Below are 25,432 nucleotides of genomic sequence, written 5' to 3' on the forward strand. Positions count from 1 at the left end.
CCAAAGAAACCTTTGGGCCAAACTTGCAGCAAGGACATTTGCGAACACGAGCGGAAAAAAAATAATAATATGGCTTTCTTGGCACAAATCTGCTAATTAGTGTTTGCTCTAGAACGGCTGGCAGATGCTTCCTGGATGTTACAAAAAAAGACTGGAAACTGCTGAAGCGAGATAATTTCCCAAGAAAGAAATGTATGGCTCGGCAATGAGCTCACTCCCTACAGCTGCAGCATAACTCACCCTGGCTCCTTGAGGACCAGGGCCTTGGTGGTTGTGGGACCCGGTCTCTAATACGGAAAAACTAAAGATCAGGCAGTCCTCTTGTGCGGTCAGCATTGTTGATGGAAAGGCCTCCAGGTCCTTCTCAGGTCTTCCATGTCCTAAAAGAATTGTTGTTGACAGCTATCAAGTTGACTTCAACTTAGAGTAAGAACCCCGTGAATGAGAGACTTCCAAGTCATCTTGCCCTCAACAGGTCTTGAAGAGTCATGGCAGATGGATGGAGTCTTACCAACCTGGAATGTGATCCTCCTCGATTCCTACTCATTATTTAGTCATGCATGGACCTTCTTTTCCTGGCGTCCACTTTGTTGGAGTTCCAGACGGAGCAACTCCGTCAAGGAAGTCATGGTTCCTCTGAGTCTGAAAGATCTGAGCAGGGAAGTTGAGCACGACTTGGAGATACCTAATTCATGACTTGAAGTCAGTTCAACATGACTTACACATTCACTTATGGTGACCCCATGGAAAGTGGAAGAGCTCATTTGAGGAGGATGTCCTCCATCAAGGAAGCCTTCAATGCTTCAAGACCTGAGAACATGGTGTCTTGGAGGCCTTTCATTCATGGGTCACCATAAGTGAATGGAATCTTAAATCGACTTATGAACGAGAGACCTCCAAGTCACCCTCTCCTCAACCTCCCTGCTCAGGTCTTGCATGACTTCCTTGATGGATTCTCTGGAACAACAATAAATTAGAAGTCCCTAGGAAAAGAAGGTCTATATACAACCGAATGATGAGTAGGAAACCAAGAAGACCATGTTCCGGGTTGGTAGGCTCCACTAAGGAAGCCAAGGCTGCTGTGAGTCTTCAAGATCTGTGGGTGACTTGGAGGTCCATCAAAATCCCATTGAGGGAGTCGTGGTTATTCCGAGTCTGAAGACCTGAGCAAGGAGGTTGAACATGACTTGGAGATACCCAATTCCTGTTGCCTTCCATCTTTCCAAATACAGTAGAGTCTCACTTATCCAAGCCTCGCTTATCAAAGCCTCTAGATAGACCAAGCCATTTTTGTAGTCAATGTTTTCAATATATCGTGATATTTTGGTGCTAAATTTGTAAATACAGTAATTACAACATAACATTACTGCATATTGAACTATTTTTTCTGTCAAATTTGTTGTATAACATGAAGTTTTGGTGCTTAATTTGTAAAATCATAACCCAATTTGATGTTTAATAGGCTTTTCCTTAATCCCTCCTTATTATCCAAGATATTCGCTTATCCAAGCTTCTGCCGGCCCGTTTAGCTTGGATAAGTGAGACTCTACTGTATTGTTTTTGTTTCCAATTAATCACATCATCTCACAATAGGCCCAAAGTTTAGCTCAGTTTATCTATCTTGTCTTCCTTTTGCCTTCCTATTGTTTATGCTTGTTTTGCTCCATTTGACCCACTTATGTGTCCTTTTAGTCATCGATGATAACCACAAAATCCTCCTGGTAATATTGAACGTGAATTTATTCTCTTGTATTGTCTAAGAATCAATGAATGGGGTGTTGTATGGTTTCCGGGCTGTATGTCCATGTTCTGAAGATGCCAGTCAGAGACGCAGGTGAAACATCAGGAGAAACAGGGCTGGGCTGTGGCGCAGCTGGCTAGTAACCAGCTGCTATAAATCACTACTGACCGAGAGGTCATGAGTTCGAAGCCCGGGTCGGGTTAAGCCTCCGACCATTCATAGCCCCGGCTTGCTGTTGACCTATGCAGCCCTGAAAGACAGTTGCATCTGTCAGTTAGGGGAATTTAGGGACGCTTTATGCGGGAAGCTAATTTACAACACCATAAAACTGCCAGCAAAACACGAGTAAAGGAATGAGGAAGTACAGCCACTTCTGGACGGTGAAGCAACAGCTCCCCCTGTGGCCGGAATCGTGAAGCTGGAAAAATGTTAAAAATGCCTCTGAGTCTGTCTAATGTATGTTGTTTGTCTGTTGGCATTGAATGTTTGCCATATATGTGTTCATTGTAATACGTCCTGAGTCCCCTTCGGGGTGAGAAAGAAGGGCGGAATATAAATACTGTAAATAAATAAAGTAAATAAACACAGCCCAGAATCCACACAACACCAGATTCTCTTCCTATCTGCCCATCTTTACCACCCAGCTTTCACAACCATGCATAGACATACAACATTTTACAAATACAAGTCTCGTTTCCACTCCTACAAGAGCAGCGACTGGAGCGGGAGAGCCGACCTTCTGCTTCCGCCCTCCCTGACTTACAACGGCATCCTTCCCGTCCTCCTCGGTGTATCTTTTGTGACAAAAGACGAGCCAAAGCAGATCCCCGGGGGGATTTTTTTTCTCTCGTGGTGCAGACTGCCAGGTGGAGTGCAAATAAATAGTAAATAATCATAAAGGTTCTTCAAAATGCCAGGAGGAGACTGGCGCACTGATGGAACGAGGGCCGTTTCTCTGCTCGGTTGAGCATAAGCACGCCGTTCCGCCTGGGCCCCGTCTGGTTTGACATGTCAATGGGACCCGCAGGAAGAATTCATCTCCGGATTATTGGCAAGGTTCGGGGAAGTTAATCATATCAATAGGAGGTTTTTTTCCCCGTCGTTGAAAAGCCATCCCTCAGTGCATCCGGACATGAATCCGGGGGGAGAAGAAGAAGAAAAAGAAGACACGTGAAGTGGGATGAAAAAGTGGGGTGGACTGGGCCGTTCGTATCATTGCGTTCCATCAAAGTGATGCCGGACTGCATTAATTCTACAGTGACCATCTGGAGATGTTTCTCCAGGATATTTTTTTCTTTGCTTTGGTTGCAAGAACAATGAGTTCTGTGTTACATTAAAAAAATCCCTATTTTTTGGAGATTTGTCTCGGAATCATCAAGGAAAAGCTTCTTTGCACAAAAAAAAGTGTGTGTTAGGGGGGAGATACCGAAATTGGCTGATTCATGTGCCCAGGAGGCATTGCTCAATGGCGGGGATCCGGGTGAAGCCATGGGCAGAATGCAGATTGTTACATTTGGCAAATTATGCAAATGTCACTTGATTATTTGATTGGGAACAGGGCTTGATGCGCTGTCACTCCTTATCAGACCCTCGCGACGGACGGCTTGCTCTTAAACATGTGGAAAATTGGCATTTATTTCCACATGACTCATACCTTCGGAGAGGTTTTCCGAAAAGGAAGGAACAAAGCGGCACACGCCGCAACTCTTACCAGAATAGTAATAATAATCTAATTCCTATGATTTTTTTTTTAGATTTAAAATTATACTGTATTGGTTTTATAGTGAGCCGCTTTGTGACTCTTTTAGGAGAAAAAGAAGCGAGATATAAATAATAATAATAATGATAATTTATTATTATTATTATTATTATTATTATTATTATCTGCCAACTGCAAAAGGCCACCCTGTTGGGATCTGCACGCATCATCTGAAAATACATCACACAGTCCTAGACATTTGGGAAGTGTTCGACTTGTGATTTTGTGATACAAAATCCAGCATATCTATCTTGTTTGCTGTGTCATAATAAAATAATAATAATAATAATAATAATAATAATAATAATAATAATAATAATAATGGTTATTAATAATAAGGCCACCCTGCTGGGATCTGTGCGCATCATCCGAAAATACATCACACAGTCCTAGACACTTGGGAAGTGTTCGACTTGGGATTTTGTGATACGAAATCCAGCATATCTATCTTGTTTGCTGTGTCATACAATAATAATAATAATAATAATAATAATAATAATAATAATAATAATAATAATAATAGGTTTTAATTTGCACGTTTTTATTTAAAGGAAGCAGATTACAGTATCTGTCTTTATAGACCCGTCAGCAGCATATGATACTGTAAATCGGCTTCTCCTGAGAAAAATTAATAATATCACAAAGGATGACCACCTCACCTGCTTCCTAGGAAATCTGCTACAAAACAGGAGCTTTTTGTTGAGTTCCAGGGTCAGAGAAGCAGATTGCAAAGACAGAACAGGGAGCAAATTTACTCCATCGATGTTTAACATTTACACAAATGATCAGCCACTGCCAAAAGGGACAGAGAGTTTCCTCTATGCTGACGATCGTGCCATCATCGCCCAAGCAGGGAGCTTTGAAGTGGTTGAACACAAGCTCTCTGAAGCTTTAGGTGGTCTTACTTCCTATTACAGGAGAAACCAGCTGATCCCTAATCCATCTAAAATGCAGACGTGTGCTTTTCACCTTAAGCACAGACAAGCATCGTGAGCTCTGAGGAAGACTTGGGAAGGAATCGCTCTGGAGCATTGCAGCACAACAACATACTCCGGAGTTACTATGGACTGTGTTCTGACTTATGAGAAGCACTTGAATATGAAGCAAAAAGTCTGTGCTAGAAATAATATCATACAAAAGCTGATTGGCACAACCTGGGGATCACAACTAGACACAGTTGAAGACACCTGACCTTGCGCTTGGCTACTCTGCAGCCAAGTACTGGAATAAACCACAAATTTCACTACTATTCTTCCAGGACAGAATACAGCCTTTCGGGCCGTTTGGATTCGTGCCATTTAGGGCTCAGGCAAACGGAGAATACTCTTTCCGTCCCTGAAGGTAATTTCAGATTTATTATTTGCACAATTATGTTTTGGAGAAGAGGGATAAGAGACAAGCCAACGAGTGATAGTTAATGCAGAGCGTGACACGACATTTTGCGAAATCTGCAAAACTCAGCATTTCTTCCAATAATCTCAGCTCTTATCTTAATTGCTACACTTTCCCTTATACTTTCGAGTGATATAACGGCAGAAAAAGAAGAAGGTGCATCTATGTTGTGGAATCCATGCAGTTTGGCACCACTTTAACTCAACGCTATGGGGTCCTGGAAGTCGTAGTAGTTTGACAAGGGCTTCAGCCTTCTCCGCCAAATGTTACAAAGTAACAGGGTTGTGCGAAATGGCAGAAATCCATTCTGTTTTCGGTTTGAATTTCGGGTACCCTCCAGTTGTTTTCGAGAAGATTTTCCCGAAACAGAAACAGAATTCCGGATACTGGATTACGAATCCTAATGCCCCCCTCCTAATTTCCCATAATCTTTCCAAAAACATAATGGAGGGAAACCTGAAAACACAACAAAAACGGAATGCATTTCAGCTGTTTTGCACATCCCTACTCTCTTCCGGTCAAGTTCCAGTTTCTCAAACTGAATTAATTCTATAGTGTAGATGCATCGGAGAAGGCTCTCAGTGTAGACAGCTCCAATCCTGATTCGTACCATTATAACAATGGAGTCTAATGTAATGTAAAGTGTTTAGGCAATTCGTGTTACTGCTTGTTTAAGAAATGACCGCTCGTTAGCCGCTTTTTGCAAAGAAATGCACCGAGCCAGCAAGGGATTGTTCCGAAATTTCCGCAAGGTAGGAAAGTTTAAGCACTCATTAACCTGATAAGAATTTCTAATTAATGGGGAATACTTTTGGGCCGGAGGCAGCGGCAGGCCTTGGGAAGCCGGACCCCCAGAGCCTCGTTTCCGACTCGTTCGCATCCGAAAAGAGCAAGAAGAGCTTCTTCAGAGAATCCCCCACAGAGGCGTTGCGTGCATACGATTCCCCTCCAAGTAACAGCAAAGAAATCCACCGACTGTGTGGATTTTCCGAAAAGGAACCTGCAATTGATTATTACGTGTCACATTTCCAAGAGAAAAAGGCCAATGTGAAAAGTAGAAGAGAGTGGAGAAGATGGTGGATTTTTGGGTGCCGAACGGCCTCGGTGCTAGTCGGGAGACCCCCGGGACTCCACCGCTTGGTCTGTGGATAAATAGGTCAACTTTAATAGGACGCGCCAATTAGGTTTTTAATTGTAATTTCTACAGTAATTTAATTAAATTAGGCTGCATCCTAGATGGAGTGAGATTTCACGAATGGCTAAACAGAGTGGAGAGGACTTCTTCATGAATGCTACTACCATGCATTTTTGCAAGATTTCTTTTCTAATTTCCGTTCGCCCTAGATACCTTGCTGGTGTTCGAAAAAACCCAAGGATCTGTACAATGATGGGAGGCCACCAGAAGGTCTGCCTACACACATCCGCATAGTGACAAAACCAACACTTCGTTTCTTGGATTTCTTGGATATTTTTGAGCTCCAAATGTCTACAGACTCCCAGGATTTGCACCCTAGGGAGGAGTGTTTGAACTTCAAAACGTGATGAAGGTTGAACCAGATGGACTTGGTGGATCCTTCTCTATGGTCCTCCTCTTTCTGGCAGCTGAAGATGGATGGAATAGACCAAGTGTCTAAAGACTCCTGGGATTTGCACCATAGAGAGGAGTGTTTGAACTTCAAAACGTGATGAAGGTTGAACCAGATGGACTTGGTGGATCCTTCTTCATGGTTCTCTGGTTCTCCTCCTCTTTCTGGCACCTGGAATAGACCTAAGGACAATAAGACCTTCTTGGACCCAACTGCACTAGAAGATGTGCAGATGGAAGGAGTAGGCTACCTTTCTGCTGCCCTGGAGACTAGGACTCAATGGAGCCATGGGTTCAAGTCACAGGAAAGAAGATCCCACCGGAACCTTAGGAAGAACTTTCAACAGTGGAACTCTCTGCCTTGGAGCTCCATCTTTGGAGTCTGAATGGCCATCTGTTGGAGGCGTCTTGGAGTCAACTGGAAGCTCCTCCTTTGGAGCCTGGATGGCCATCTGTCGGAGGTGTTTTGATTGTGCTTTTCCTACCTGGCAGAAGGAGGTTGGACTGGATGGCCCCTGGGATCTCCTCCAACTCTAGGATTCTATGATTATTATTATTATTTCTGTCTACTCTCTCTCCAAAGTGTGATAGAAGCTACTGGTGCTGTTTCAGTGCAACGCTTTTGCGAAACAAGGCAGGGCCGCCAGCGTGTAAATCACCTCGCCGCCTTTAATGAGAACGAAGCCTGGCTTCATTATCTCGCTTTCCTCTCTTCGCTTTCTTCTTGCTGCCAGGAGGAGCGCGGGGCCTTCCTTCCCCTCCGGGGCGCGGCAATTATTGCAAGATCATCTCTCCCGTTGCGTCTCCGGCGGTTAATGGATGGCGCTCCCAAACCTATTACGGGGCTATCAGTGCTGTGCCTTAAACCCTTTTCTGTGTATCTGAATTCTGAGAGAGAAAGAGACGGTCAATTTTGAAAGCAACAAAGGCTGGTTGCGTGATTGCGAGGGAAGAAAAACACAAGGAGAAAGAATTCGGAAATGTCTTCCTCTCTGACGACCGCTAGGGCGTTTCAAGGCCTATGGGCGACTCAGAAGGTCTTGAAACAGCCGAGATCCAACTGAGTGTTTCCATGGGGTGCTACTACTTTTACCCTAAGGAAATGTGCTCACCAAGCCTCCATAGGGGAAATGGCAGTATAGGTTTGTGAGCGGAAGGGTTCACAACCATTGGGTTTGGAGGTCACTCGTTCATGGGGCCACCACAAGCCAACTCAATGATGACACTCACATCCCAACAAGCCATGGTTTTTAGTCTTGTTCCTGGGGTTCTTTGGGGATCTGGTGCAGAAAACTGTACTAAATAGACCACATCAACTCTAAATTCCTCATATGTGGTTATCTATGAGTGACTGGCAGATGCCATATGTTCTCAGAAACGAGAACTGATAAGGGAAAACCGGTGCCAATTTTGGAATCAGCAGGTCAAAGAAACAGAGCTAACATTGGAGGTACACAAATGTGCCAAAATTATGTCAGAAGAGTCCAATCGTGTGTTTCTATGGGATTTGGTTGCGTGTACCATACTTTGGTAGACATCAGTCTCCCATACTGCACCTAGTAATTACGGTACTACTACCATAATTTGGTAGACATCAGTCTCCCATACTGCACCTAGTAATTACGGCACTACTACCATAATTTGGTAGACACCAGTCTCCCATACTGCACCTAGTAATTACGGTACTACTACCATAATTTGGTAGACACCAGTCTCCCATACTGCACCTAGTAATTATGGTACTACTACCATAATTTGGTAGACATCAGTCTCCCATACTGCACTGCTCCCATACTGCACCTCCATACTCCCATTCTTCAAGGGTTAGGATCCTTCTCTGAGGAAGGTTTTCAGTCTTTGAGTGAGTTGGAAGAGACCACACGGGCCATCTAGCCCAACTCCCTTCAAATGCAGGAAGAAGTTCTACTGAGGGTGAAAGTGAAGGTCTGTGGTGGGATCGTGGCCCCCGAGAAAGGCCATCCAAATATTTCCAGGCCTTCTACAGGACTAAAACCACCCAACGTCACAAGACATGGCCTCTTTTCCAGATCACATCTTTTGCATGTCACCAGTTGCTATTTTCCCCCTTACCTATCAACCGAGAAAGACTTCAAGAGAGAGCTCTTCCGTGAGAGCCAGCGCATCTATTTTCCATGAGCATATGGCCAGTCGGAGACGAGAGGGAGTCATGCGCGAGGTGTACCTTGCATGAGGAAAACCTACATCGCCTCAGGGGATTCTGCTTCGGAGGAAAGGAAGCTCTTTGCTCCGGCTAATTGCTCGCCCGTGCGCTTCTCGCTCGACCTGCTGCTCCGGCGCATTGAGGGAACACGGTCCAGGGTTGTCTTGCGCGTGTCGCCCTCGGGGCCAGAGCCCGAGGCCAAGTCGGTACAGAGCAGTCTACATCTCTGCAAAGTACTATATAGTGCTTGCATTGCGGAAGCGGTAGCCGAGCCTCAAAAAGTCTCAAAATACGGGATTGCCATGTGGAGATAGGCCTCCTTTAGGTCTTCTCACATCCAAACTCCAAATATTGCGATGTGGAGATAGGCCTCCTTTAGGTCTTCTCACATCCAAACTCCAAATATTGAGATGTGGAGATAGGCCTCCTTTAGGTCTTCTCACATCCAAACTCCAAATATTGAGATGTGGAGACAGGCCTCCCTGATTTCCTAAACCCATTTTTGTCCAGGAAACTTGGGGTGCACCTACACCAGTCGTTCTCAACGTGGGGTCCTCAGATGTTTTTGGCCTACAACTCTCAGAAATCCCAGCCATTTTACCAGTTGTTGGGATTTCTAGGAGTTGAAGGCCAAAAATATGGGGGCCCAAGGTTGAGAACCACTGATCTACACAGTAGAATTAATGTACTACGTTATCTACCAGGCTTGAATGCCATAGAATTCTGGGAGTTGCATTTCGAGGTGAGATTGGGTGTACTTAAATTGTAGTTTGACACTGTTTTAATGCTATGGAATTGTGAGAGTTGTAGTTTGGAATGATATTAGGTACATATACATTATAGAGTCAATGCAGATTGACACAACTTTAATGTGATGGAATCTGGGAGTTATGGTTTTACCAAGTCTTGAGCTGTTTCTGCCACATAGTTCTGGTGCCGCGCCAAACTCCAACTCCCAAGTTTCCATAGCCCCGAAGAAGGGAGTCAAAAAGATGTCAAACCACATCCATTCTACGGTATATGTGCACTCATAGCCAATGGGCCCAGGCTAATTGGGACCCACCCACGTTTTTCCCAGTATGACCCAGTTTACAGAGCTGTGCGTTCAGGAGAGGTGAAGAGCACTACGTTTCCCCCCAAAGAAGACGGTCCCTCCCTGTTGCAGCAAGGAGACGTTTCCTTTGGCCCGTTTCCACTTCCCGCAAGGACAAGCGATGTCAGAATTTACATCCACTTAACCGAAATCAGTTGAACAGTTGCATCTTCCAGGCACTCAGGGGAAAGTGCTGCTCTCCAACTGGCACCGAGACCACGCAGGTCTCTCTCTCGGGGGGTTATTTATAGTTTTCCCTGAGCCTGGCGTTTTGACGCTCCCTTGGCGTTGGATGCAGACCAATCCGACAGTGCCTTCATCTTTCTTTGTGCATCTGGGTCGAAGTCAATAGGCACAAATTGGGGTTGGGGTTGATTGTAAGGGATTGTAGTTCCCTTACAATCAAAGAGTATTCTGAACCCCACTCATGATGGAATTGAACCAAACTTGGCACACAAGACTTTCATGACGAACAGAAAATACTGGAAGATTTTGGTGGTCATTGACCTGGAGTTTTGGAGTTGTAGTTCACCGACATCCAGAGAGCACTGTAGACTCAAACAATGACGGATCTGGACCACACTTGACACGAATACTCAACATGCCCAAATGTGAACACTGGTGGAGTTCAGGGCGGGGAACTGACCCAACCTGATGGTAATTATAGTTTCTGATGGTCTTTGGAGACCCCAGGGATCCCAACCCCCTGCTTTAGGTCCTTCTGCATGGCTGAACTGGAAGTTGAGGCATCTACGTTGACGCCCACTTTGGACAAGTTTTTCGAGTTGTAAATTGGATCCCAACATTCAGAAAAGTATACAATGAGTGCATGGGGTGCATAAACAATACACGGCTCGGGCCCTACCTATCTCCGTGATCGCATCTCCTCCTATGAGCCAGTGCGGACCTTGAGATCTTCCGGGGAGGCTCTTCTCGCGCTCCCACCACCGTCTCAAGTGCGGCTGGTGGGGACGAGGGAACGAGCCTTCTCGGCAGTGGCTCCCCGGCTCTGGAATGCATTGCTAAAAGAGATCAGGCAACCCCCTACATTATCCAATTTCCGTAAGGAACCGAAGACCTGGTGGTGTCGGCAGGTTTTTGAGTAATTATATTGGACTACCGCCGATTTTTGAGCCTGAATACATTGCACAAGATTTCCCTAGCCTAAAATGATACATTTTAATATATTGGGTTTATGGTTCCCGTCCCCTTGATCTGGTCATGTAAGTGTGATTTATCGTTATAATTGTACTATTTTATCTTGTTTAATAATGTGTGTTATGTCGTTATGTAATGTTGTGTTGCTTTTATGACTGTAAACCGCCCTGAGTCCCATCCGGGAGATAGGGCGGTATATAAATAAAGTTTTCTTATTATAAAGTTTTTATTACCTCTAGGTCCAAACGTGCCATGTTATGCCATGGAGACATGTTGGGATTTGTCTGCCACCACCCCGAAGACAACACGGAGCCCGGTCGGTATGGATTTCATCGGTTTGTTTATTTACTTATGGAAATGTATACCCCGCTTTTTCCCTCGCCGCTCGAGGGCGGCTTAGAAAATAGAAAATAAAAACAACAGCAGTACAATCAACAAACCATTTTGTTAAAAAATATTCGAAAGAATAGGAGGAGGGGGAAAAGAAACAAACAGCAGTCCCAAATCAATAAAACAGTTGCACCAGGAGTGAACAAAGAAACAGATAGAAACCGGTTTCCATGGGTGATTTAGCGTGGAGATGGCCCAGTTGTGTCTCCATGAACCACGGGAGAAGGTGTCGGGGAAAGGAAGGCCTCCGTCAGAAAAAGCCACCTCTTAGAAGACCCTTCCTTAGGGATTTACTCGGAGTGTATTTCACCTTTCTCCCGATCCTGGAAGTTATCTTACAGAAACCAAAACACGGTGAAATCGGTAAAGAAATGGTCCAGGAGGCAGGTCATCCTGACGGGACTTGCCCGGGACCAACTCTGGATATTTGGATGGCGAATCAACATTATCATCAAATTGTCATCGTTTCAAAAGTTCGTTCTTGTTTGCGTCTACAATAGGAATCAGCCCATTATCCTTTGCATAAAATACATTTTTTGGCGTACAATTTTTTGCACAGAACCCATCAAGATGAGGGACAAAACCGCGAAAGTGTTGCTTTTCATTCTTACTCGAGGACAAAAAATGGATGGTTGGCAAATATTCGTGACATCCTTAGGACCTTGTTTGTAGACATTGCCCGCTCTCTTCTTTTAGAGTTTTGTGGAACGGTGACGTTTCGACCACTGGAAATTCCTTTCCATAACAGACCCATCTCACGGCCTTACGTGACATTTTCGCACCTACTACGTATTTCCCGTCAACGGACCTTAAAGGATGAGTGCCTGTCTGTGAAAACTAAACTGCTGAAGTAGAAAACATGGAATTTTTATATATATATCTATATATATCTAAGTCCATATATTAAGCGCGTTCAATGGCATCATATGTTGTAGCGAAGCCACAACATCCATTTCTTTGTTGTTGTTTTTTAAAAAAGGAACATTTAAGATGGTATTTTTCCAAAAATTTGCTACAGTACAAAAAGTGTTTGTGTTCTTATATTTATAGATATATATATATAGATCATCTTATATATATATATATGCATGTATGTATAATAACAAGAAATACTGAAGAGATATCTCCCCCCCCCCCCCCCCGCCTTCCCCTCGGCTTCCGTAGAGTTTGACGCGTCTTCAATCTTCTCGAGATCCTATGTCCTCCCCCCGGGCGATTCATGGCACATAATGGTATTATTATTGGCACAGGTTCAGAAAGAAATATGTATTCACAGTCCAGGCATCCCGAACGGAAGCCGTGGCTCGGTCCTTGCTTCTCTCCGCGCAATTTCCTTCCTCGTCCTTCCCATGAAAAATAACCCAGTCCGCACACACACACAAAAATGCCATCACAGGTTGGGGCAAATCCCGATATTTTTTTCTCTCTCTCTTTCTCTCTCCTTATAATTATATAAAAATATATTTGGCTGCTCTTTGAGTCTTCCATCAGTAAACGCAGAAATGGTAGGTATAGGTCACCCATTCACTGAATTTGCTTTTTACAGGTTCACCAATGGAATCCTGTTAGGGGGAAAAGAAGAAAGGATAGTTACCACCAGCCATTTCCCATAACATACAGTTACTACGAGCCATTTCCCATAACATAGTTACCGCTAGCCATTTCCCATAACATACCATTACCGCTAGCCATTTCCCATAACATACCGTTACCGCTAGCCATTTCCCATAACATACAGTTACTATGAGCCATTTCCCATAACATAGTTACCGCTAGCCATTTCCCATAACATAGTTACTACTAGTCATTTTCCGTAACATAGTTACCGCTAGCCATTTCCCATAACATACCGTTACCACTAGCCATTTCCCATAACATACAGTTACTACTAGCCATTTCCCATAACATAGTTACTACTAGTCATTTTCCATAACATAGTTACCACCAGCCATTTCCCATAACGTACAGTTACTACTAGCCATTTCCCATAACATAGTTACTACTAGTCATTTTCCATAACATAGTTACCACCAGCCATTTCCCTTAACATAGTTACTACTAGTCATTTTCCATAACATAGTTACCACCAGCCATTTCCCATAACATAGTTACTACTAGACATTTCCCATAACATACTGTTACCGCTAGCCATTCCCCATAACATACAGTTACCACCAGCTGTTTCCCATAACATACAGGCCTTAAAAATGGAAGCTAGGAATAATTTAAAAATTGAATACTGGTATGTGATCCGTAGCCCCTTCTCGTCCTCCATTTTTGTCTTCTCGCAACTTAAAAAATCCCCCCTTGTAATTTCTTTATAATTTCAATCAACAAAGAGAGGAATTATCCCCGCCCGCCCCCAAATCAAACAATGGATAGAGATCAATTTAAAAAGCACAAAAGATATATGTGATTATTATTATTTCTTTTTTACATGTTATTATTTCTTTTTTAAAAGGATTTTCAGAAAAAAAGAAAATGGGAGAAAGACAATGTGGAAGCCACCAAGGAAAGAACGAAACCAAAAGTAAGTACAATTGAAACCTAACCCACCTTTCCCACCGGCTTGGTTTTCCATAGGTTAAGATAGGTAACAATGGGATCAATCTACTGTTTCTGTCTGAGATAGATCCACTGAATCAATGAGATTCACCTTCGTCCAAGAATCAATTCAATGGGCAATGGGATTAACCAATAGGGTTGGATTCAGACTTCGGATTCAACCATATTGTCGAACCATTGAACCAATGGAGGTATACCTACATCGGCAATGAGTATAGTCTAGTTTGGGTTAAACCATCTGGATCAACCAGAGATTTATCCCCAACCACAAGATGTCCGTTTCTGGTTGAGAAGTCCTTGCACCATCACACATTTAATTTAGATTACGGGAGACAAGGTTGTCCATTAGCAAAACAGTAAATCATCGTTAGGAGGACATCTACGGAGGATTCGCCGGGTGAGCAGCAGAAGATAAGTACCTTGCGTTATAGCTAAATTTTCATTATATTTTGAAGTGAATTCATGGAGCAAAATCCAAAAGGGAAGCGGGCGATTTGGAGGTCTCCCTCCACCAGGCCGTCTCCTTCCAGGGTGACACAGAGCCAAGAAAGGAGCGTTAACAGAGGCCACTCCTCTCTTGGTGCACGATGTCCACCTTGGAGCAAATTAGGAGGAGGAAACCATGAAAAAACGCATTAAAAATCCCGTGATCCTGGAAGAAACATTGGGAATGTTTTCGTTCTTACCCGTGAACTTTGCCTCCCTCCTTGCCAACGAGGGATGCGTGTTCCATGACCATTCCATTTTTATTTTTTATTATTTATTTTATTTACATCATTTATATTCCGCCCTTCTTTCTCACCCTGAAGAGGACTCAGGGCGGATCACATTACACATATTAGGCAAACATCCAATGCCTTTTTAACACAGGACAAAGACAAACAAACATAGCTCCGAGCGGGCCTCGAACTTATGACCTCCTGGTCAGTGACTCATTGCTCTCCCGTCTGCGCCACAGCCCCGGGCTATTTTTGGTATGTTCATCTCTCTTCTACGCCCGAACTGGGGTCATTTCTTACTCCTCGCTTTCCGATGAGCCTAGAACGAGTCCGCGTTTCATCTCAGCCAGCCAGAAATCGTTGCCTGGCGGAGCTGTGGCGACGGTTGTCCCCTTTTTAACTCTCTTCCCCCCGTTCTAATCAAATTACCTTTTTCGTAATGCTCGGCCGCCGAGCACAATGCTAAACGGCCAATTTGCAGCGAGTCACACTTAGCGGAAGAGGTGGGGAAATTGCATTTAGGGCAGATCCATGATTCATTACGGCGGGGACGCGGGGCTTGCGTTTGAGGCCGGCCAATTAATTTGCTCAAATATTAGGCTCAAAGCTGTCGCGGTGACCCTACCGTGAGACGCCAGGTTATTTCTAATCGCTAGAAATGAAGGTAGAGGAGGAGGAGGAGGAAGGGTGGGCTTGCTACAGTGTTTACAGTACCATCAGGCACCAGTGGCTTCCACCACTTGTGGGATTCGAACTCTGGCACCAACTGATCTCAGCAAAGAGACTCCATCCCGTTCCAGAGCATGATACTGAATGCAGCCTACCAAGGGCGAGCCTAGGGTCACGACCTTCCCTTCGAAGTCCATGGAGCATCAAGCTCTGTGAGAACTTTGGTCTGGGAGAGTAGAAGGTTTCCTAGCAGTTGCTCCCAGAACCAATCAATGGCTCTTTGGTTGGGGGCGGGCCATAACCATTTAATAGTCTACTTCCTTGCTCAATAACGTCAATACCTCCCTGTGTAATAACATACACCCTAGTTAGTACTTCCCTCTTCAATAGTCTACCTCCTTGTTCAATAGCATTGATACATTGTTGTGTAATAAGACGCCTCCTCGTTCAATAACATTTCCCTGTGTAATAGCATACCTTCTTGTGAAGTAACATTAATACCTCCCTTTACAATAGTATACCTCCCTTTGCAATATCATTAATACTTCACTGTTATTTGCATTAATTTCTCTCTGTGAAACTGCATACCTCCTTGCGCTGTAGTGTTAATACTTCACTGTGTAATGGCATTAATGTCTCTGTGAAATGGCATACCTCCTTGTGCAATAGCGTTAATACCTCATTGTGTAATGGCATTAATGTCCCTCTCTCTGAAATAGCATAACTCCTTGTGCAATATCATTAATACTTCACTGTTATTAGCATTAATGTCTCTCTGTAAGATAGCATAACTCCTTGTGCAATAGTGTCAATACTTCACTGTGTAATGGCATTGATGTCTCTCTCTGAAATGGCATACCTCCTTGTACAATAGCCTTGTGTAACAGTATACCTCTTTGCGAGCAGTCATGTCACTCATAAATTTGGCACTGTGCTGCCCGTAGAGACACACAGAAAGCTGTCAGTGGGGCAGATCCTTCTCAAGACGCCCATGTCTGTTGCAACTGCAACTTCAGTGAAGTGACTTTCTTCTCTGTTGGCAAGTTGTCTTTGTCTCACCTTGGTCTATTTCTTTGCTTCTACTGCTTCTTCTTTTCCATTAATGAACAAATTGCTGCAGTGAGGACATCTTGCTCCTGTTCAGCGTTCCAGAAAGCCAGGTATGCCCTTCCCTTTTTTTCCAGGACAGCACTTTTATATCCTGCGCCGTAATAGTACATTTCCATGCGCATCATCCCCGCCGAAAAAAAAGAAAGAGAACCCGCGCGTATCATTCCTTGCTCAGTGAGCCTCCTTCGACCTTGTTGAACTGAGATGGACACGTTGTTACTCGGGAGATAAAGAGAGATATTGGCAGACGTCCTTATTTCACTCTGTTCAATGAGGCTCGCTCTCATTGACGTGGGCACAAGGCTGCAGCTGTGCAGCGAGACAAGATTTGACGTCTCTGCAAAATGGAATCGAGTAGGTGTGCAATGTTCTAATCCACCCGAATAATAATAATAATTTAATTTCCTACCCACCTCTCCTCATGGCTCAAGAACGTATGGATATCCATTGCACAATGGCAGCCAGTGGGGTTGCATATGCATACACATACAAGGGCCGGGCTGGGGCGCAGCTGGTTAGTAGCCATCTGCAATAAATCACTACTGACCGAGAGGTCATGAGATCGAAGCCCAGGTCAGATTAAACCCCCAACCATTAATATCCTAGCTCGCTGTTGACCTAAGCAGCTCGAAAGACAGTTGAATCTGTCGAGTAGAAAATTTAGGTACCGCCTTATGCAGGGAGGCTAATTTAACTAATTTAACTGAGCCAGGGGATTCCACATAGGGTCAAGCTGCATTCATCCTACGTTGTAGATGCACGTTGTAGAGTTGGCACAGACTTAAAGGGGGGAAAATATCCAAAAATCTGGAAACATTGCTGGGAAAGTGCCAATGCACGAGCACTAAAATTGTTAATGGGAGATTGATCTCATTATGTGAGTACGGCAGCACGACTACGAAACCCATTTGTGAACGTGTTAATTGATCAATTAAATCATTCAATTAATTTTGTTGAAAAATCATTTAGGATACCGATAAGGACCAGAAACGTTTCCTGCAATTACTCCGGACATCTCAACCACACTTTAGTAAGAGATAGAAGGATGTTTAAGTAACACTTAACAGTAGATGCATTAATGCCGAAAACAATACTTAATAAACCAGGGAAAAGTTACCGAATTATTCACTTCGCTGTTTCCAAAATCTGTACCAGATATGTGTGTGGAAAAGGCAATATCTGGAATATTATTATTAACCAGGGATCACTCAACATCCGAACCTGGACAGAGCAAAACTTTCTCCTGCTTGAAATTTTGTTATAATTTGTAATTTTTCGTAAGTCACCGCCATGATAATTCTATATTCATAATATGTTTGAACCAGACATGTGTGTGGAAAAGACAATATCTGGAATATTATTATTAACCAGGGATCGCCCGACATCCGAACTCGGACAGAACAAAACTCTCTCCTGCCCAAGATTTTGTTATAATTCATAATTTTTCGTAAGTCACCGCCATGGTGAGTCAGCTTGTTTTGCAAATGCACATTATGCATGCCAATGAAGAAAATCTCCAATTGGCAACCCATCTTTATGAGGTCAGACTAAACTGCCCGAGTTGCAATGCTTTTTTAAATAAAAGCATTAATGAACAGAGTCATCTTCTATCCGTTTGAGCAAGAAGATGTTTTTGCAAGACGCAGCCATTGGCAAATTGAATCAATCTGAGAAAAAGACATCGACCGGGTTCGGATGCAACGAGGCCACTTCGGATCACGGAAATTTCATTTGGCGGAGACCTGCAATTTGTTTGGATGCCGGGCTGGAGGAGGACGAGTCTGTGGTGCCGTCGGGTCAGAGGCCTCCGCGGAATCTTGTTTGGAGAGATTTCAAAATGACGGGGTTGGCAACAATATGTATGGGTTCCTCTCCGGAGAAATGAAACGGCTTTATTAAATTCTGACAGCCGGTATATTATCGGTCATGCTCACGTTGGTGTCAGACACATTCCTTCGCAAAGAGTTAGTTCTGAATCCTAACTGGAAAGGAGAGGAGAAAAGGGAGGAACGGAGAGGAGTGGGCAACATCGTGTCCTTCTCCAACAGTCGCCTTTCCTAAAAAGATCCAAATGATGCTCATGAAGACAAAAGAGGAAATCGGCAACAGTTGGTTGCCTGAGAGGGGAAATATATCCCAGGCACGAGAGAAAAGTAGCGAGGAGTGAACCAAAATGGGCCTCTCCGTTTAAGAACCGGACACCATTGGCTTGACTATTGGCGAGAATAAATCCACTCGCGACGCTGAAGGAGCTTTCCAAGTTGCTGAATAATAGAGCTGTGCAAAATTTCGAGGGTGTTGGTAAATCGTTACTGTTTTCGCAAATTTCGTGAATACGACTCAACTTACCCAGATGAAGCAAAATTCCCGCTGCCCAAAATGGAGGTGCAAACTAGTGTTGTGCATTTGTATGGAATTGCTGTTCGTTTTGTTTAGTTTCATTGGTTTTGTCTCATTTTGTCTCCGAAAACGGGGCACCTATACAAATAGAATGTTCGTCTTGCTTACGAAAAACCAAAAATTTTCGTGTCATTGGCGGCGATGGGAAAGCTTCAAAGGCTCACCTCTGCTCAGATTTAGGGCTAGAGGGCTGAAAATTGCCACACATGGAAGGCATATAGACCCCTTTTAGCCCACCAACTTTTAAAACGTTTCTGGCCCGCATATGGCCAGAAAACGAAAGCAAGCACAATGACTGCGGCTTTCATTTTCGTGTCACCTTATGTTTCATACGAAAATGTCACCATTAGTTTTGTGTCGATGAACGGTCAACACAAAACAAACGCACGAAGGAAACGAATATCACACACATCCCTAGTACAAACTCTGGTCTCCACAGTTGCCGTTGTAATGCTCAAACCACTATGTTGCATTGACTTTAACATCCAAACATCTGAGTTCATCCATGGTGCGGAAGTTCGGCTTCAGAAGACAGCAATGCCTTTCTACCTTGCTTAGGAAACATGGCATCTCTCCGTAGGTTTCACACCCTTAAAGCTGGCATCAAAACCTTGGGGCAAGCTCCTCGATCTCGACAACAAGGGATTCGTCAGCATTGAAATAACATTGTGATTGTATTGTTACCCATCTTGAACCCACAAATACCAAGAAGGTAGGAAAATCACAGCAGGGTTGGGATGAGGATCTCAGTGGCGGCAAGTCAGGGTCGAGGAAAGAAGGTCCGAAGAGAGAGTACCTACCAGGAAAAAGACACATGGCGTCTGCCCCGCCCCCAGGAAGTAAAACAGACTTCGTCTGGTCAGCAGGAGATTTCAAACCATTTCTCAGAAACAAAGGCCACAGGGATGAGGTGCCGGTCGGAAGAGGAGGGTCTGCAGCAAGCAGAAAAATCGACTTGGGAGGCGCCCCTTACGTGACAGACCGCAAGGCAAGCCCAGGAAGGCCTGCAGCCAAAAAACCAGCTTTTATCAGATTGCATTTTGGAGCGGGGAGGGAGGAGACTTCTAAAATAATGCTTTGGGTGGTTTTATTGGTTTCTGCGAGGGAGGCTTTGCCAAGAGGGAACAATGGGGACCCTTGAAAGCCCTTCGCCCGCTTGCTTTGTTTTTTTCGAAGAGGAGAAGAAGCCAATACATTAACTAAGTAGCGACGCTGAGCTATCACGGGTTGTAAAAGAAAATGGAAATGATTGTGTTTCTTGTATGTCTCTGTGCTTTGTTTCTGGTTTGGAGATTGGCCAACGCAGACAATAGCGGCTTCCATACAATTATGGCAATAAATCCGTGTTGGGTTTGAGTCCGAACCGCAAAGGAGGTGTCCAAGGTATCAAAGGAGGTTCAGAACCTCAGGCACCTGCGTTGAAGTTTGGCTGACCTATTAATTCTTTGGGAGAGAAGACATTTTGGAAAGCACCATTTGAAGTTGGTTGACTAAAGATGGGCAAGATCTGAGAGAATGATGCAGAGACCAATAATTTCCACCAAAGCATCACCTTAAAATCGTAAATAAATATATCCATAGCATTGCAACGAGCCATGACCAGCCAAACACAGAGAGAGGAAGAAGAATTGAATGACAGACGGATGGCTGTTTGGGTACCAGTATCAACGGATGGACCTCAATCTTCACGAAATGGTTTTGTTTGGATACCATCAATGGATGGACCTAAACCTTCATGAAATGGCTTTGTTTGGATACCAGTATCAACGGATGGACCTAAACCTTCATGAAATGGCTTTGTTTGGATACCAGTATCAACGGATGGACCCCAAACTTCATGAAATGGCTTTGTTTGGATACCAGTAACAACGGATGGACCTCAACCTTCATGAAATGGCTTTGTTTGGATACCAGTATCAACGGATGGACCCCAACCTTCATGAAATGGTCCCGTTTGGATACCAGTATCAACGGATGGACCTCAACCTTCATGAAATGGCTTTGTTTGGATACCAGTATCAACGGATGGACCCCAAACTTCATGAAATGGCTTTGTTTGGATACCAGTATCAATGGATGGACCTCAACCTTCATGAGATGGCTTTGTTTGGATACCAGTGTCAACGGATGGACCTAAACCTTCACGAAATGGCCGTGTTTGGATACTAATATCAATGGATGGACCTCAACCTCCATGAAATGGCTCTGTCTGGGTACCAAAACCCACAGAAGGACCCCAACACCCATGAGGTTCAAATCGCTGTGGTGGGACGCCTCCCACCTTACCTGCTCCCATTGAAGGATGCCTTGTAATCCCCTGGGGAGAGGATGGTCTCCTCCGTGTAGACCGGCACGGGTGTCCTCACGCACTCATGGGAGCACTGGAGAGTCTCGTTGTAGGCTGTGAAGATGTCCAGGTTGCTGGGCACTCGGGCCGGGGTGAAGTCCGTCAGGTTCTGACAGCTTTCTTCCTGCTGGTTGATTTTGCGTTGGTGGCCGTTCCGCCGCGTGTTCCCACTTTGAGCACAGCTACAAGGGAGAGAGAGGGAAGCCCAGAAAGGAGTCACGTCAAAAGAGGAGAAGCCAACCGGCCAACCAAAATAAGTTGCCATCCCTGCTTCGGAGCTCTCTGCAAAAATAAAAAATGCAAATAAGGACAAAAGACGATGCTCAGGAAACAAATACTTGGGTTCCCCCGAGAGGAAATTCTATTATCCGCTGCTAATTATACCTGCGATTTCAAATTCAATTATAATTTCTGAAATATCTGAGATACGTTGGCCTCAATCAAGCGATCTTGTCTCGGATATATTTTATGCATCTATTTATTTATCCAGCGTAATCAAATTTGAATTTTAAATGGAGGCCGTTACAATTATCGGGAAACGGCTGGCGCTAAGTGGCATACCTATGGCATATCAGGGCCGGGCTGTGGCGCAGCTGGTTAGTAGCCAGCTGCAATAAATCACTATTGACCGAGAGGTCATGGGATCAAAGCTCGGGTCAGATTGAGCTCCCAACCGTTAATAGCCTTCGCTCGCTGCCCACCTAAGCAGCTTGAAAAACAGTTGCATCTGTTGGCTAGGTACCGCTTTATGTGGGGAGGCTAATTTGACTAATTTACGACATCATAAAAACTGCCACCAGCATGCAGAAAGGAATGAGGAAGTACTACCATTATGCAGAGACACCGCCCCCGATTTGAAGCTATTAAGGAATGTATTTCCGAGCGGAATCTGAGGCCCAGATTCCGCCTTTGTGAAAAAGAGAAAAGGAATGAAAAGCCGCCGTACCTTCTCTCCCGAAGGTGCCGTCACATCCTTGCAACCGGGGGGATGGGGGTGGGAGGCATAAAAGCCGACCTCAAAGTAGGTCAATTTGACAAGGAAAGTAGGTAAAGGCAGGAGCGCCTGAAGCAAAGACGTAACCTATTTTTACTATATGCATAACTGATGCGGAGAGAAGAAAGGAGAGCAAATGATTCTGGGCGAGAACTCGGGGAGACAGAGAGCGGGTTACGCAGGCAGCCGGTGCCACCCCCACCTCAAGCGCAGGGTCGTGGAATCCCGTGAGTTGTTGTTTCGCAAGGTTCTCTCCAAAAGGATTCATGCCCACCAAACTGCAACTCTCAAGATTTCCACTGTGTTGTAAAAGCGGTGTCCAACTGCATTCGTTCTGAATCACTGAACCATCCGTTCACCTCTTTCCAACCTTTTCAGGGTTCCTCTGGAGAACCAAGTTCAGTTGTAGTTGCCTCCTTGGAAGGATGGAGAAAAATCAAGTCGGTCCAGAGAAAAGCAACGAGGTGGATAGAAGGATGGAGAACAAACAGAGGAGGAAAGGTTGGAGGAGTGGGGCACCTTCAGCCTGGTGAGGAGAAGATATGGTTGGCCTCCATAAATACCTCAAGAGAGGTATTTGGAACACGTGTAAGGGCCTTAAGCTTCAGGCTGGTAGATGTCCTCTGAACATCAGGAGGAACTTCTTGACCAATTTCCTAGGAAAACATTTGGGTCTCCTTCTTTGGATACCTCCAAAAAATACACCTTCTAGAGATGTTCTAGATGGAGATCCTGCCTACTCAATTAAGAACTGTGAATCTTAATCTCCAGTAGTTACGGCCAACATATATTTTGGGGCCTCAAATATATCCAACTTGCCGATTTCCTCAATGGCACCAGTTCCCCCAATCAGCTCACGTTTTTGAGATACAGGACATATGCTGTCTACCAGTTGCCATCTGCTTGTCCACAGAAGACCATGATAACCATATCTAAGACACGAGAGCTGATGTGGTCTATGCAATGCAATTTTCTGAATCAATGCCTGGAGTCACCCCAGGAACAGACTTAAAAAACAAGACGCCAAAATTTTAAAAATGATGTTATTCATCCGTGTTAAAGATAAAATTCACCATCTCCAAAATGACTAAACAGGGTCCCAGCTGGAAGGATTCTCGCCGGTTCTCCAGAGTGGCAGTTCAATGCTCAAACCATCTCTGTTCTTTTCAGGAGCAGCCTCAGATAAGCCCCGAAGCCCACGCTGCTGGGCGACGAATAGGGAGGCATCCACAAAGCAACCCCGTGGCTCTCCCACCTTGAGAAATCTTCAACATTAGCGTCCAGATTGCAAGGTGGTAACCCTACGAGGAGAACTGTGCCCAGAACACGGAAGCACAGGTGGCGGGATCACGAGAGCGTGGGCAATTCTCATTGCCAAGCTTTTTGGTCTGACAGAATGAAATGTGCCTGCAATTTTAGCAGAGAGAGAGAGAGAGAGAGAGAGAGAGAGAGAGAGAGAGAGAGAGAGGCGCACGCTCACTGCGTCTCGCAGCAGATTGGGAATCTCTGCCCTGCGGCCGAAGGAACGGGGAGAAGGCAAGATGAAACCATCCGTCTCTTCCGTCAAGCTCTGGCTTCAGGCAGAGCCCATCACATCGAAGCGAATGCTTCTGATGGATAGGTTCAGGAAATCGGATCAAAAACAATGAACGCGTCCATCCGTCACGAGGAGGAGGAGGAGAAATCCACAAAGCAATTCCATACGGGGGACATCAAGAACACTCGCAAGGTTTCTCTTCCTTGGCATAAAAGAATATCTCAACCCTTTTGCAAGGGATATCTCTGCACAAACATTAAGCCAGGAAATGTGCAAATACATGAAATCTTTTCAGATACTTGGGAACTGAAGTTGCTACATCTCTTACATGGCCATCAAGGCAGAGGTAGGTAGGTCACCACCAAGAGTGTGGAGCGCAGTTCTTTGGGGTGAGAGGGAAGAGGGTTGGTAGCTGGAAGATCACAATTAGGAATGTGCAATCTAGAGTCATGCATCCATAACAGAGTCATATTCATGATTCCTCCATATCCAGTAGCATAAAGAATATATAGTCCTCTAATTTACCAAGCAGCAGCAGCTGCTGGGAACAACATGGGTCTGTTCTCCTGTTGATTTGGATTCAACGAACTGTCATTTCCACCCCCTCGAACAAGCGAGAGGAGGAATTGTGGCAGGAATATTGCTTCTGGCTGTCACAATGGAGATTATATATTGGAGGTGGGTGGAAATATTAGTCTGCCGCATTCCGAGCGGCAGGAGAACAGACCCCCGCTGCTCACAGCAGCTGCTGCCCAATAAATCGGGAATGAGGGCGGTCAAGCTGCGAAATATCCTCTGCATAATAAACAGCCTTTTCTGCACAGAGAATTCTCTTTCCAAGACAAAACATCAGTCCATACAAAATCGGGTGCCAAATAAGCACAGTTTTGCAAACATTCATGAAAACCACACTGTCTTTGAAAGACCTTCTCAAAGGGGGAGGAAAATGGCTAAAGTTACTTTTTTCGTAACCATTAGATGATGGCCAATATTTAGGTAAATCTCATTTATTCAACAAGTTGACTCTAGCTGGCCCAATATCTTTGGCTCTCGACTTTCTGAACTTTCATCCTAAACTAGATCAATAGTTGGGTGATGACCAATATTTAAGGAAATCTCACTGATTTAACAAGTGGGGACAACAATATCACTTGGCCCACTGCCTCTCTAGACTTCATCCCACCCAAAGCCAAAACCCAGCGGGCAGAGGGTCCTTACCAATTTTTTAGGACGAGCGTCGTGATCAGAGCAGCAATGACCATGATGAGAGAGACGGTGATGGTGATAATCTGATGGACAGCCAGACCTGCAGAGGAAATAAAAAATAAAAGGAGAATGGAGATGTGTAAAGGAAGCCAAAGAAATCTTGGATGGGCGGCAAAGGATCCGGCTCGACCCACTGGGGACAACCGGATGTTGAAGTGGGTCAACTGGATATTGACGTTGTGCATGAAGCCAAAGAAATGTCAGAGCTCAAGCATTCCTCATCTCTTTATATTTTTTTTGAGGTAGTTAAACCTACTCCTGGAGGTAAAATTGAAGTCAGAACTGGACAAGGAGGTAAAGAAGATGGATGGAAAAGGTCAACCTACTCGCTGTTGATATCTTGGCCTCAGCAGGCATCTCAAGGACAATTCAACAGAGCCAACACTGCCCCGTATGTTTGCGACCACTCAAAAGGCCCATCTTCTTCTCTGTATGTAACCAGATTATTTATCCCAACCCAATCAAAAGACAACTGGCAGATCAACCAATGGTCTTCTGGAGACTATCTCATGTCCATTCCTGGGG

The 25,432-nt window shown here is 44.6% G+C and overlaps 2 protein-coding genes across 6 annotated transcripts in view; one reads left to right on the forward strand and one right to left on the reverse strand.

Moving 5' to 3' along the window:
- Window positions 1-12,269, forward strand: part of nphp4 (nephrocystin 4) — a 231,594-nt gene extending 219,325 nt beyond the window's left edge. For both annotated transcript variants that reach the window (XM_062965716.1, XM_062965719.1), the window contains one exon: window positions 11,150-12,269. The gene's annotated coding sequence lies outside the window, so the exon portion shown is untranslated. The remainder of the gene's footprint in view (window positions 1-11,149) is intronic.
- Window positions 11,234-25,432, reverse strand: part of ajap1 (adherens junctions associated protein 1) — a 182,922-nt gene continuing 168,723 nt past the window's right edge. For 2 of the 4 annotated variants that reach the window (XM_062965721.1, XM_062965723.1), the window contains exons 3-6: window positions 24,860-24,947; window positions 21,050-21,292; window positions 19,564-19,767; window positions 11,234-12,862 (exon numbers count right to left, since the gene is read on the reverse strand). In XM_062965721.1, the coding sequence (XP_062821791.1) occupies window positions 19,623-19,767; window positions 21,050-21,292; window positions 24,860-24,947 (476 nt within the window). In that variant the 3' untranslated portion in view covers window positions 11,234-12,862; window positions 19,564-19,622. The remainder of the gene's footprint in view (window positions 12,863-19,563; window positions 19,768-21,049; window positions 21,293-24,859; window positions 24,948-25,432) is intronic. The other 2 variants (XM_016997636.2, XM_062965722.1) reach the window with 2 other exon arrangements.

The sequence above is a fragment of the Anolis carolinensis genome, unplaced genomic scaffold (genome assembly GCF_035594765.1).
Source record: "Anolis carolinensis isolate JA03-04 unplaced genomic scaffold, rAnoCar3.1.pri scaffold_15, whole genome shotgun sequence".
NCBI classification, from domain to species: domain Eukaryota; kingdom Metazoa; phylum Chordata; class Lepidosauria; order Squamata; family Dactyloidae; genus Anolis; species Anolis carolinensis.